The sequence below is a fragment of the Phyllobates terribilis genome, unplaced genomic scaffold, assembly GCF_046119375.1.
Source record: "Phyllobates terribilis strain yellow unplaced genomic scaffold, ASM4611937v1 Scaffold_10__3_contigs__length_209671492, whole genome shotgun sequence".
NCBI lineage: Eukaryota > Metazoa > Chordata > Amphibia > Anura > Dendrobatidae > Phyllobates > Phyllobates terribilis.
In genome coordinates, this window is record NW_027362770.1 from 149292457 (window position 1) to 149307519 (window position 15063).

Sequence of the window (15063 nt, forward strand, 5' to 3'; positions counted from 1 at the left end):
GGACTATGTGAGGCCCATTGTTCTGTATGGAGGACTTTGTGAGGCCCGTTATTCTGTATGGAGGACTTTGTGAGGCCTATTATACTGTATGGAGGACTATGTGAGGCCCATTATACTGTATGGAGGACTATGTGAGGCCCATTGTTCTGTATGGATAACTATGTGAGGCCCATTATACCGTATGGAGGACTATGTGAGGCCCATTGTTCTGTATGGAGGACTATGTGAGGCCCATTGTTCTGTATGGAGGACTATGTGGGGCTCGTTATTCTGTATGGAGGACTTTGTGAGGCCTATTATACTGTATGGAGGACTATGTGGGGCCCATTGTTCTGTATGGAGGACTATGTGAGGCCCATTGTTCTGTATGGAGGACTATGTGAGGCCCACTATATTGTATGGAGGACTTTGTGAGGCCCATTATACTGTATGGAGGACTATGTGAGGCCCACTATATTGTATGGAGGACTTTGTGAGGCCTATTATACTGTATGGAGGACTATGTGAGGCCCACTATACTGTATGGAGGACTATGTGGGGGCATTATACTGTATGGAGGGCTAAGTGGGTCCCATTATAGTGTATAGAGGACTATGTTGGACCATTATAATGTATGGAGGACTATGTGGGCCCATTATACTGTATGGAGGACTATGTGGGGCCATTATTCTGTATGGAGGGCTACGTGGGTCCCATTATACAGTGTAGAGGACTATGCTGGCCCATTATACTGTATGGAGGACTATGTGGGACCCATTATTCAGTATGGAGGACTCTGTGGGGCCCGATATTCTGTATGGAGTACTTTGTGAGGCCCATTATACTGTATGGGGACTATGTGAGGCCCACTATACTGTATGGAGGACTACGTGAGGCCCATTGTTCTGTATGGATGAGTATGTGAGGCCCATTATACCGTATGGAGGACTATGTGAGGCCCATTGTTCTGTATGGAGGACTATGTGAGGCCCATTGTTCTGCATGGAGGACTTTGTGGGGCCTCTTATTCTGTATGGAGGACTTTGTGAGGCCTATTATAATGTATGGAGGACTATGTGAGGTCCACTATACTGTATGGAGGACTATATGGGGCCCATTGTTCTGTATGGAGGACTATGTGAGGCCCATTATTCTGTATGGAAGACAATGTGAGGCCCACTATACTGTATGGAAGACTTTGTGAGGCCTATTATACTGTATGGAGGACTATGTGAGGCCCACTATACTGTATGGAGGACTATGTGGGGCTATTAAACTGTATGGAGGACTATGTGGGGCCTATTATTCTGTATGGAGGACTATGTGGGGCCATTATTCTGTATGGAGGGCTACGTGGGTCCCATTATATTGTATAGAGGACTATGTTGGCCCATTATACTGTATGGAGGACTATGTGGGCCCATTATACAGTATGGAGGACTATGTGGGGCCATTATTCTGTATGGAGGACTATGTGGGGCCATTATTCTGTATGGAGGGCTACGTGGGTCCCATTATACTGTATAGAGGACTGTGTTGGCCCATTATACTGTATGGAGGACTATGTGAGGCCCATTACACTGTATAGAGTACTATGTGAGGCCCATTATACTGTATGGAGGACTATGTGAGGCCCATTGGTGCCAATGATATTACTGCCACATACCTTCCGATCCTCGTGTACAATCTATTCTGTAGATTGTACATGTCTTTAGGCAGGCGTCTGGGGCGGTAAAGTCATCGGCACAGCTCCCACCGACACAGAAGTGAGCCAAATAATCCCTTTAAGTTTTTCATACTCTGTTTTTTTTTGTTTCTAGCACCGTGCATTAGACTAGGGTGGTCTCACTTTGCTCCCTGCTCTGTACTGAGGATAACTGGGAAGACGCTGTTTTTTATTAACCCCATCCCTATATACAGTACAGTACAATTCTTACCTGACTGCTTTACTGTCGTTATCGTGTCTAACAGATACTGGAATTCTTTCCTGTCAAAAAAAAAAGAAGGAAGGATCGTTCAGGTTACTTAGGATTTACTATAATAAAGCCTTGTTCAGACTGGGGCCACAGGGACTATCATGGTGCCCCATTTACTCATGGCCAGGAGCCGCTCTCGATTAGTGTGCCACCACCTGGTCCTTGAAGTTTAGCATGATGGCGGCCATTGGACATATTTTGTTGCCCACTATTACTCTTTTTTTCTGGTTTCTCCATGCGTTCTACAATGAAGGGCCAGGTAGTCACCCAAGCATGCATTTATTCTAGAATCCACAGGATCCGTCTTTCTCCTACCAGAGAAAAAGGCTGGTTTATTCTTAAGATCGGTCATGAATATCAAATCCATGAGGATTCGAGTCCCGGCGGCCCCACTGATCTAGTGATTGAAGGGTCTGTGGTTCAACAGAGGTGGTACAGCGCCACACATGGCATAGTGGCCCTATTTGGTACTGCAAGCTCTCTAACATAGGAGAAAAATTGCAGTACCATTTTCAGCCACTACACCATGTACTGATCTGTGGCACTTCTGTGGCACCTTCAATTATTTTCTTAAAGGGTTTCCAAGAGATGGACCCCTTGTAATTCATTATTAATAACATTTCCCCAAAAAAGACCCCTGTGCTGCCAAATCCCATATTGGCACTGGCATTTCCAAAAACAGCCAATTAGGAATCTTAATTTGCTGTCACGGCATGCTGGGATTTGTAGTTTTCCAACTGTTGAATTTCCACAGTTTGGTGACCACTGTCCTAGAGTACAGATCTGGTACATTAGTCTATTTGTAAAGTGCTACTTACGGTAGATCCCACGGTAAGTGCCCTTTATATCCAATTCCCATGTTGTTACAAGCAGCGGCAATCAACTTGATCGGTTTGGCAATAATCTTTCCTTCAGACATATCGATAGCTGAATAGACACAAATTATGGAATATGTTAGAATAACAGACAGATTCGTTAATAATGATCAGCGCCCCAACTAGAACTCCTGATGACAGAAAGCTGTCCTAGAATAGTAACAGATTAGTTGCCTGTGATTTTTAAAGCTCCTATTGAATTCAATAAGTATGTGACATGAGCTCCCCCTAGTGGTGGCTGCATGAAGCGAGCTCCCTGTAGTGGTGGCTGCAGGGTGCGAGTTCCCTCTAGTGGTGGCTGCCACTGGTGATACATCCATAAAGCATGCAGCTACTTACTATTTCCTGCAGCCACCACTAGGTTGAGCTCATTTCATACAGCCACCACTTTGGGGAACTTACATCCTGCAGTCACCACTAGGGGCAGCTCACTTCCTGCCACCATCACTATGGGGAGCTCACTTCCTGCAGCCACCAATAGGATAAGCTCACTTTATGCAGCCACCACTAGAGGGAACTTACTTCAAGCAGCCACCTCTATGGGGAGCTCACTTCATGCTGCCACCCCTATGTGGGTGACAAGTGAGAGCCCCCTAGTGGTAGCAGCAGGAAGTGACATTTCCCTAGTGATTGATGCAGGAAGTGAGCTCCCCATATTGGTGTCTGCAAAAAGTAAGCTCCCCCTAGTGGTGGCTTAAAGAAGTGAGCTCTATCTAGTGTTGGCTGAAGGAGGTGAGCTTCGCTAGTGTTGGCATCATGACATGAGCTCCCGTAGTGGCAGCTGCAGGACGTGAGTTCCCCCAAGTGGTGGCTGCATGTAGTAAGTTCTTACCTTAGTGGGGGGAGCTTAGTTCAACAGCCACTAGTGATGTCTGCAGGAAGTGAAAAACTCACTTTCTGCAGCCACCACTAGGGGAGCTAAATTCATGAAGCCACCACTTGAGGGAGTCACTTTCTTCAGCCACCACTAGAGTGGCTGACTTTTTGTAGCCACCACTAGAGTTCGCTCACTTCCTGCAGATGCCAATAGGGGAGCTCACTTCCTTGAGCCAACACTAGGGGGAGCTCACTTCCTGCATCCATCACTAGGGAAATGTCATTTCCTGCAGCCACCACTAGGGGGCTCTCACTTCCCGTATTAGCTTTACATAGGGGTGACGGCATGAAGTGAGCTCCCCCTAGAGGAGGCTGTAGGAAGTGAGCTCCCCATAGTGGTGGCTGCAGGAAGTGAGTTCCCCCAAGTGGTGGCTGCAGGGCCGGCATCAGCACCTGGTGCACCCGGGCAAGTGCTGGGGCCCTGAGCAGGCGGGGGGGGGCCCACTCGCTTTTGGGCACCCCGCCGGGCTATGGGTGGAGGAGAGCGGTGCCACCGCCCGCCCTTCTCCCCCGCTTGCTCAGGGCCCCGCCAGCCGGATACTTACCTCACCCCGTGCCTCTGCAGATCCGCTGTCTTCCTGCTGTGTGCTCCCTGTGAAGTCTCAGGTGTTTCCACCGTGCCCTCCCCTGAGCCGTCACAGTCAGCGCAAAGCGGGACAACGCCGACAACGCTGGAGTCCGGAACTGAGCAGCGGCAGCAAGTGAGGAGGAGTGAGGTGAGTATTTGATTTTTTTTTTTAATGTATGGAGGCATGGGGCATTATATGGGGCGGTGACATCCTGCATGGGGCATTATATGGGGGGTGACATCCTGCATGGGGAATTATAAAGAGAGGGGGTGACATCCTGCATGGGGCATTATATGGGGGGTGACATCCTGCATGGGGAATTATAAAGAGTGGGAGTGACATCTTGCATGGGGCATTTTAAAGAGAGGGAGGTGACATCCTGCATGGGGCATTATATGGTGGGGGAAAGGGACATCCTGCATGGAGAATTATATGGGGGGAGAAGCGACATCCTCCATGGGGTATTATATGGGGGGTGACATCCTGCATGGGGTATTATATGGGGGGTGACATCCTGCATGGGGCATTATATGGGGGGTGACATCCTGCATGGGGCATCATATGGGGGGTGACATCCTGCATGGGGCATTATATGGGGGGTGACATCCTGCATGGGGAATTATAAAGAGTGGGAGTGACATCTTGCATGGGGCATTTTAAAGAGAGGGAGGTGACATCCTGCATGGGGCATTATATGGTGGGGGAAAGGGACATCCTGCATGGAGAATTATATGGGGGGGAGAAGCGACATCCTCCATGGGGTATTATATGGGGGGTGACATCCTGCATGGGGTATTATATGGGGGGTGACATCCTGCATGGGGCATTATATGGGGGGTGACATCCTGCATGGGGCATCATATGGGGGGGTGACATCCTGCATGGGGCATTATATGGGGGGGTGAAGTGACATCCTACATGGGGAATTATATGGGGGGAGTGACATCCTGCATGGGGCATTATATGAGGGGTGACATCCTGCATGGGGCATTATACGGGGGGAAGGGACATCCTGCATGGGGCATTATATGGGGGGAAAGGGATATCCTGCATAGGGCATTATATGGGGGGGAGAAGTGACATCCTGCATGGGGCATTATATGGGGGGGAGAAGTGATATCCTGCATCCTGCATGGGAAATGATATGGGGGGGAGTGACATCCTGCATGGAGCATTATATGGGGGGAGGTGACATCCTGCATGGGGCATTGTACGGGGGGTGACATCCTGCATGGGGCATTATATGGGGGGTGACATCCTGCATAGGGAATTATATAGAGTGGGAGTGACATCCTGAATGGGGCATTTTAAAGAGAGGGGGGTGACATCCTGCATGGGGCATTATATGGTGGGGGAAAGGGACATCCTGCATGGGGCATTATATGGTGGGGGAAAGGGACATCCTGCATGGGGCATTATATGGGGGGAAAGGGACATCCTGAATGGGGCATTATATGGGGGGAAGAAGCGACATCCTGCATGGGGTATTATATGGGGTGTGACATCCTGCATGGGGCATTATATGGGGGGCGAAGTGATATCCTGCATGGGGCATTTTATGGGGGGGGAGTGACATCCTGCATGGGGCATTATATGAGGGGTGACATCCTGCATGGGGCATTATTTGGGGGGAAGGAACATCGTGCATGGGGCATTATATGGGGGGGAAAGGGACATCCTGCATGGGGCATTATATGGGGGGGAGAAGTGATATTCTGCATCCTGCATGGGAAATGATATGGGGGGAGTGACATCCTGCATGGGGCATTATATGGGGGGGTGACATCCTGCATGGGGCATTATATGGAGGGGGAGGTGACATCCTGCATGGGGCATTGTACGGGGGGTGACATCCTGCATTGGGCATTTATAGGGGGGAACAGCCTACATGGGGCATTATAAGGGGGGAACAGCCCGCATAGGGCATTATGTAGGGGGAACAGCCTGCATGGAGCATTATAAGGGGGCCAGTATCCTATATGGAGCATTATAAGGGGACCAGTATCCTGTACAGAGCGTTATAAGGGGACCAGTATCCTGTACAGAGCGTTATATGGGGGCCAGTATTCTGTATGGAGCATTATATGGGGGCCAGTATTCCGTATGGAGCGTTATATGGGGGCCAGTATTCCGTATGGAGCATTTTATGGGGGCCAGTATCCTGTATGGAGCATTTTATGTGGGCCAGTATCCTGTATTGAGCATTTTATGTGGGCCAGTATACTGTGTGGAGCGATTCACCGGTTTCTGAGCTATTGTGGAATTTACTATAGATATCGCTCATGTAATATAAGAAGTGAAATCTTTGGCATTGTACTATATTATATATTTCTCTGCGGTATCTGTGCATTATGAATCGTGGTATGTGTTAAATGGGCCACTGAGACTCTTTCGCCTGGGGCCCACAAAAACCTGGAGCCGGTCCTGGGTGGCTGCCTGAAATGAGCTCAACCTAGCGGTGGCGGCAGAAAGTGGAAAGTTGGTGCATGCTTTATGGCTGTAACATAAAGATGTGTCAGAATTTAATTTGTTATATAACTTTTTAAATCCATATTGTTTGTGCATCATGTGTCTGTGGCGCCCCTGAGGGTTCAGTCGCCACAGAGGTACTGCACCTCACCCAGAGGTGTGGTGTCTCCTTCTCTCAATGTAAGGAAGGAGTGCTGCCCGGAACCCCAACACCTGCATCCAACACTACACTGCTCCAGGAGAGGGGGAACCAGTGGTGGATGTGGGTGGAGGATGTAGAGTAGGGAAGCACCATAATAGGAGATATATAAAGGGAAGCCATCTTAGGGTGGCAGGACAGTCAGTCAGTGAGTAGTAAGGAGAGGAGGGGAGCAGAGTCTCTTCAGGAGCTCTGCTCCACAAGTGGGGCCTAGTAATAAAGGCCCAGGAGGGGAGCAGAGGAGAAAGGCTCCGGTAACACAAGGGATCCCAGGGGGTACGGTGAGTGCAGGACGGCACCCGTACGCCCAAATCTGCCAAGTGTCAGAGGGATCAGGCCGCAAGAAGGGAACCGGCCCCTGGACCAGCCGTGTTACTCCAGGTCTCGGCTGGAAAACTGGAGGCTTCTGCACTTCCATGGTGCAGTTGCCACAGTCTCACCCTAGTCACCGTGAAGGGCATCAAGTAGGTCCGGGAACTCCAGGTTGCCCAGAGGGACTTCAGAGCACCTGATCGGGACTGTGTGTGGGAAGCGCAGGGCAGGAGGGAGAAGACCCTGCGCGAGAAATCGGTCTAGTAAGGAACATAAAGAAGGTGGGGAGAGTGGAACTAAAGGACCAAGGACTAATTGTCATAGAATCTAATCCTGGTGATACCAATCCATATATGATACTTGGTACAAATATTGTTGGTAACTGTTTGGGAGAAGTGTTGTTTTTACTCCAACAGATTGCTGACACTGCCAAACCAGGGCAGAGGAAGGTGCTCCAGAGAGAGATACGAGTTCTCCTGTACCAGCAACAGGTAAAGCTAACAGGTGGTGAGATTGGTAATGTCCGGATGACAGACCCGATACCCATTGTGATTCCCCCAATGAGTGAAATGCTGATTTGGTGTAGGGCAGCAATAGGTCTCAAGGGACAGAACTACCAGGCGGTAGTGGAGCCCACTAGCTCAGCGAATAGACCTACACTCCTAACTGCTAGAAGGGTAGTTGATGTACACAATGGGAGGGTACCTGTACGTCTCCTAAATTGTGGGGAGGAGGAAGTCAAATTGCCAAGATACGCCACTGTTGCCAGACTGTATACTGTGAATAATGATGCCATACACACAGTGGAATCCTTGACCCCACCAGATACAGTGGAGGACAATGACTCCGAAGCTCAGCTGGAGGAATGGTGTCAACAGCTCCATGTTGGGACTGATGCCACCCCTGTCCATCAGAAACACGGTGTTTACAGAGTGGTTCAGGAATATGAACAGGTGTTTAGTAAACACCCGCTTGATTTTGGAAGGGTTAAAGGGGTACAACACCACATACCCACAGGTAACCATCCACCCATTAAGGAGCGTTACAGACCCATACCACCAGCACATTACCAAAAAGCCAAGGAAATGTTGCATGACATGAAAAAGGCAGGGGTAGTAAGGCATAGCTGTAGCCCCTGGGCAGCTCCCCTGGTCCTGGTCAGAAAGAAGGATGGTAGCATGAGGATGTGTGTAGATTATAGACAAATTAATTGAATAACACATAAAGATGCATACCCTTTGCCCCATATAGAGGAATCCCTGGCTGCACTAAAATCTGCCAATTACTTCTCTACATTGGATCTCACTAGCGGGTACTGGCAAGTCTCTGTTGCTGAGGAAGACCGGGAGAAGACAGCCTTCACCACCCCGATTGGACTGTGCGAGTTCAACAGTATGCCGTTTGGACTCTGCAATGCACCCGGAACGTTCCAGAGGCTGATGGAGTGTTGCTTGGGACACCGGAACTTTGAGACAGTGCTACTATACCTGGATGACGTTATCGTGTACTTGAGGACGTATGAAGACCATCTAAAGCAGGGTTCCCCAACTCCAGTCCTCAAGGCCCACCAACAGGTCATGTTTTCAGGATTTCCTTAGTATTACACAGGTGATGGAATTATTGCCTGTGCAGGTGATGCAATTATCACCTGTGTAATACTAAGGAAATCCTGAAAACATGACCTGTTGGTGGGCCTTGAGGACTGGAGTTGGGGAACCCTGATCTAAAGCACCTGGCGGAGGTATTTGAGGCATTGTCCCGGTATGGGATGAAACTAAAACCTTCTAAGTGCCACTTGGTCAAACAGAAGGTTCGGTACCTGGGACACGTAGTCAGCTCAGAGGGAGTAGCACCAGACCTGGAGAAGGTCACTGCCATCCAGAAGTGGCCTGAACCAAGAAACATTTAAGAAGTACGGCAATTCCTGGGACTGGTCGGGTACTACAGGAGGTTCATAAAGGACTATACCAAAAAGGCAGCACCTCTACAAGATCTCCTGGTAGGACAGTCCAAAAGAGGAAAAAGTACCCCATTCCAGTGGGGCAAAGAGCAGACAGTCCTTTGCATCAATGAAGGAAGTCCTAACCGGTGAAGAAATCCTAGCTTACCCTGACTACAGCCAGCCTTTCCTGTTGTACACCGACGCCAGCAACGAGGGACTGGGAGCTGTGTTGTCCCAGAAGCAAAATGGCAGAGAAAAGGTAATTGTGTATGCCAGTAGTAAGCTTCGCCCTACTGAGAGGAACCCGGAGAATTACAGTTCCTTCAAGCTGGAGTTCCTGGGCTATCCATGAAAGATTCAAGCATTACCTAGCCTCAACTAAATTCACAGCCTTTACCGACAATAATCCCTTGACACACCTGGAGACAGCCAGGTTGGGAGCCATGGAACAGCGTTGGGTAGCCAGGTTGTCGAATTATCAGTTCACAATCAAGTACCAGGCAGGTCACAAGAATACCAGCGCTGATGCCTTGTCAAGAATGCCCCACCAGTCGGACACCGAGGATGAAGTGGATGATCTCGAAGAAATTTAACTACCTGCTTTCCACAGAAATGGAATGGTCCACGAGCAGCACGCCTCCAGAAGATGTCATGGTAGGACACCAAACCCTCTACCTCACCACAGCTGGAAGGAGACCCAGGACAGTGACCCGATTGTCAGCCTCATAAAAAGACTGATAACCCAAGAAGGTTATCACCTGGAGAAGGATGCTCCTCCACAAGCCAAACACCTGTGGAATGAGAGAAGCCGGCTGTTCATCCACAGAGAGAAGCTGTGCAGAAGGTATGTCAACCCCAAGACCCATGAAATGGTGTGGCAGATTGTTGTACCTAGGACAGATATCCAGATCATGTTAGAGGCCTACCAAGATCAAGCAGGTCACTTTGGCTGGAAACCTTGTTGAAGGACCGATTCTATTGGGTTGGAATGCGGAGTTCCATAGAGAGGTGGTGCCGGAACTGTGGGCCCTGTAGCCTTAGAAGAAAAGACTACAGCAGCCAGAAAGCACCCTTGCAGTCTATCAAAACTACCCAACCCCTGGAGATTGTCGCTCTGGATCACGTCAAACTGTCATCCTGCAGATCAGGCTACTCCTACGCCCTGACCATGGTGAATCACTATTCCCGATTCCTGGTGGTAGCCCCTGTCAAGGATCTGACAGCAGAAACTGCAGCAAGAACGTTCCAAGCCTACTTCTGCAGACCCCATGGATATCCAGACAAGGTGCTAACAGATCAAGGCCCTGCCTTTGAAGCCGAGCTATTTAAAGAATTCTGTCACCTGTATGGATGCAAGAAGATCCGGACTACGCCGTATCATCCTCAAACCAATGGTATGTGCGAGAAAATGAACAACCTTACCTTTGGAACAGAGGAACCAGTGGCCAGAAAAGCTACCTGACCTAGTGGACCTGTATAACCACATACCCGTGAGTTCTACTAATTGTACCCCAGCCTACCTCATGAGAGCAAGACCTAGAAAATTGCCCATGGACCTGGAACTCGGAGTGGTAGAACCTACTGCAGATATGTCCACTGAAGATTGGGACACAAGTCGGCAAGAGCAGTACAGGAAGGTACAGGCCTGTGTCGAAGATAGTCTAAACAAGGTGAGGGAAAGACAGGAAGAGCAGTATAACAAACATGCACCAGCAGAACCCTTGGCACCTGGAGAGATAGTGCTAAAGCGGAAAAGAAGAGGTCACAAGCTCGATGACCAGTGGTAAAGAGAGCCCTACACCGTGTTAAACTACAGATTTGACAATAGTAAAACCTGCCTGATCAGTAAGGATGGAGGTAAGACAATCACAACAGTCTGAAGAGACCACTTGAAATTGTGCCCAGGTCTACTGAAGACAACGGAGGAAGAAGTACCTCTTATAGCACCGGAAGAACCCAAGGAAGATGTGCTTCACACAGTTCTAGGAGATTTCCCTGCAGACTGGCCTCAACTTGATGGAGCAGTTATTATACCAGTAATACACTTCTATCAACCACAAGAAGAACCTGCGAGCGCCCTAGAAGAACCTGCTCAGGAACAGGAAGAGTCCCCAGTAAGAGGAGGATCACCCGTTGAAGCAGAGCCTGAAGGCCCAGTAATTAGTGCACTTGCCAGTCCCATAGAGAGATTGAGGCAGTTTTATAATCTACCAGCACGTACACCTGATAGGTTAACAGAGAGTGCATGCACAGACACCAGTATCAACCCAGTGCTAAGAAGGTCCACACGCAGCACACAAGGCCAAATCTCTGCCAGGTATAGGGAATAAGTACAAAGTGCCCACATTGTAAATAGTTACCCAGTTGGGTATTGCCTACTGCTATTTATTATGTGAACTGAAAATAATGTGTTAATTTAGTTACCCGTAAGGGTACAAAGACTGACAGGCTGAGGACTGTGAGCAGCCAAAAACTTTCCTTGTAAATAGTTGCACTCAACAAAAGTGCCCCCCTTATTCGACCACTGAACAAAAACCTGTTTGGCGTGGCCGAAGACGTGGTCCAACACCTGGATCACTTATGCCCTGTAGCCATGCCCAGGGCCTACGTTGAGGGTTTTCAGGCGGGTCCCTCATGTTACTCATTTTACGCTTTCATCGGTGAAATGGACACCTGGTTACGGGACTTACTGTAACTTTATTATTGTTATTGTTATTATAATTATTGTTGTAACCTGTTACAAAATGCTTCAGTCCAGGAGTACTGAATTGTACTAGGGGGAAATGTGGCACCCTGCTGTTCACAGGTACCACAGGACCCAAAAGGGTGCATGGATGGACTTCTCCACAAGAGGCCCTCATTACATTACAAACACCTCCACCCTTCCACCTCAGACCACCAGAGGGAGCCCTGTTAGGGATATATATATATGGAGGGTGGAGCCAGGCAGCCAGAGAGTTGTTCAGAGAGTGTGCTGCCACTGAGAGCAGTGAAGATGCATCACGTTTGCTGCTGATTTGAGGGCCCCGAGTGTGGCCGGAGGCAAAGAGGAGAGGAGAGAGGAGTTGAGGGGGCAGAGGAGCATCATAGGCTCACCCCAAGACACAAACCGGACACCGGGTCCGCGCCTACTGGGTCCTCCATACCCAGTAGGGACTACCGGCATACCAGGAGGCTTCCAGACCCCTGGTCATCCTGAAGCTACCAGCAATAACAGGACTAGGAACCACGAAGGCCCCGACGTCCAGGGATAGTGGTTGCCAAAGAAAGGTCCTACTACCAGGCGGTCAGGTGAGAGAGCAACGCAACACAGAAGCTAGGCCAAGTTCCAGGCTGGCTAGAAGCTTAGAGAGAGGGAGACACGGATCCGGAGGCCTTATACCCGCTCACAGGTGAGAAGTCCTGAAGTGCACCCTTCCTAGCAAGTACCCTGGACCATACCTGCCATTACACCAGTAAAGGTACTGAAGTGAATCCCCTGTGTGCGTGTCCGTCATTCCCCCTGACCTGGCCATCTCTCACCTGCATCCCTTCCATCTACCCTGCCCCGGGGGTCCGCTCCGCCTGTGGGGAGCAGAAACATCCCAGCTGCCATCCCATCACCCCCGGAGGTCTGCAGCAGCGCTGGTAACCATTACCAGAAACCACAGGTGGCGTCACGAGACAAAAACTGTTATCAACCAAAAACCCCTTTTTCAAGAGAGACCCCAGAGTACGGGCCCGGGAGCCGACTGCCGTGACATCCTAAAGCAAGGTAAAAGGCCCGGGTACCGAGTCCCCTATATTCCCCTGGGCGAGACATCTCTTTCCTGGCGTCACGAACAGGATTTCGTGCCCGCTGCCACCGGGTACTGTGTGCCGTAATTGAACTGTGTTTAAACTGTGGTGAACATCGCCGCCATTACCGCGTCGCCGCGTGGGAAGAAGAGGGGCGTAACCACGGGAATCAGAGAGCCGTGACTGTTTGAAGCATGCGAAGCTCAAGCCCTGCTTCGCGCTCTGATGCAGCACCTGGAAGCGTCAGGTCCTGGAAGGAGACCGTCGTCTGCGGAGCTGCGGCCTACCCGATTAAAGTAATGGCAGGTAGGCTACGGTTCACTAGGGGGGCGCAACCATGGCCGACGACCAGCAAAACGCTGGAGCACCGGTTAATGCTCCCAATGCTCAACTCGCGCCCGGCGCTTGCTCAGGGCGGAGCAGCCGCCCCACTAGCAGGGGTCGTGGCTCCAGTGATACCCATGGCCCTGCCGTATGTCCACAGGGTGGTGGAGGAGAGCAAACCCTCGCCACCTAGAGCTGATGACCCGGCTGGGCCAGCCTATTGTGGACAGGTGCTTCCCGGGAGGGAGCACCATTGTTGAACTGCTGAAAAGTACTGTACATAGTTACCCGTAAGGGTACAAAAATTTGTTTGAGTAAGCTAAAAAGTTTTGTGTGCATAATTACCCGGTAAGGGTATACAGACTTCAGGCTGAGGACTGTGAGCGGCCAAGAACTGATCTTGTATATAGTTTGCACTTATTAAAGTGCGCTCTATTGGTTTTATATTTACAACCACAGACCTCAGAACAAAAACCAGTTTGGCGTGGCCGAAGACGAGGTCCAGGACCTGGATCGTCTATGCCCTGCAGCCCCGCCCAGGGCCTACGTTGAGGGTTTTCGGACGGGTCCCTCATGCTGCTCGATTTGCACCTTTACCAGTAAGATGGACACCCTGTTTGGGATCTCACTGCAATTTGCTTGAAAAATGTTGAAAATGTTTTACATGAAAAAAAAAATGTATATCCAAGTGAAAAGTTTTATATTGTTCTTGATAATGTTAACCTGTAATGTTTAAGTAATGTGCCTCCCATAAAGGGAAGAAAGAGTTTTATAATCTTCTAAGTGATGCATTTGAAAATTTTGTATGTCTAAAATACCATGTTTTTGCTCTGTTCCAGTCCACGGACGTGCTGTGTTTTACCAGGGGGGAGTGTGGCGCCCCTGAGGGTTCAGTCGCCACAGACGTACTGCACCTCACCCAGAGGTGTGGTGTCTCCTTCTCTCAGTTAAGCAGGGAGTGCTGCCCAGAACCCCAACACCCGCATTCAACACTACACTACTCCAGGCCGGCTGGAAGGGCAAGATGCACTGTGTTCTGCTAAGCCCTGTCCCTGGCAGGAGTGGGGGGAACCAAAGACAGGGGGAACCAGTAGTGGGTGTGGGTGGAGGATGTAGAGTAGGGGAGCACCATAATAGGAGATATATAAAGCGAAGCCATCTTAGGGTGGCAGGACAGTCAGTCAGTGAGTAGTAAGGAGAGGAGGGGAGCAGAGTCTCTTCAGGAGCTCTGCTCCACAAGTGGGGCCTAGTAATAGAGGCCCAGGAGGGGAGCAGAGGAGAAAGGCTCCGGTAACACAAGGGATCCCAGGGGGTACGGTGAGTGCAGGACGGCACCCGTACGCCCGAATCTGCCAAGTGTCAGAGGGATCAGGCCGCAAGAAGGGAACCGGCCCCTGGACCAGCCGTGTTACTCCAGGTCTCGGCTGGAAAACCGGAGGCTTCTGCACTTCCATGGTGCAGTTGTCACAGTCTCACCCTAGTCACCGTGAAGGGCATCAAGTAGGTCCGGGAACTCCAGGTTGCCTAGAGGGACTTCAGAGCACCTGATCGGGACTGTGTGTGGGGAAGCGCAGGGCAGGACCCAGCGCGAGAAGTCGGTCTAGTAAGGAACATAAAGAAAGCGGGGTTCCGTCAAGCGCTCCTGATATACTTGAGAAAGTGCTGGACCCCTTGTCTGGTAGACGCAGTGCGATGCGGGAGGCTGACACCCGTACACTGTACCTGAGGAACTTGAACAGAACTGTGAGTAAACTCGGATGACTGC

General features: G+C 50.1%; 1 protein-coding gene across 2 annotated transcripts in view; it reads right to left on the minus strand.

Annotated features, from left to right (window-relative positions):
* LOC141164548 (dihydrofolate reductase-like) overlaps positions 1-15063 on the minus strand; it is a 47093-nt gene that overhangs the window by 23988 nt on the left and 8042 nt on the right. For both annotated transcript variants that reach the window (XM_073649929.1, XM_073649928.1), the window contains exons 2-3: positions 2774-2882; positions 1917-1966 (exon numbers count right to left, since the gene is read on the minus strand). In XM_073649929.1, coding sequence (XP_073506030.1) covers positions 1917-1966; positions 2774-2874 — 151 coding nt within the window. In that variant the 5' untranslated portion in view covers positions 2875-2882. The remainder of the gene's footprint in view (positions 1-1916; positions 1967-2773; positions 2883-15063) is intronic.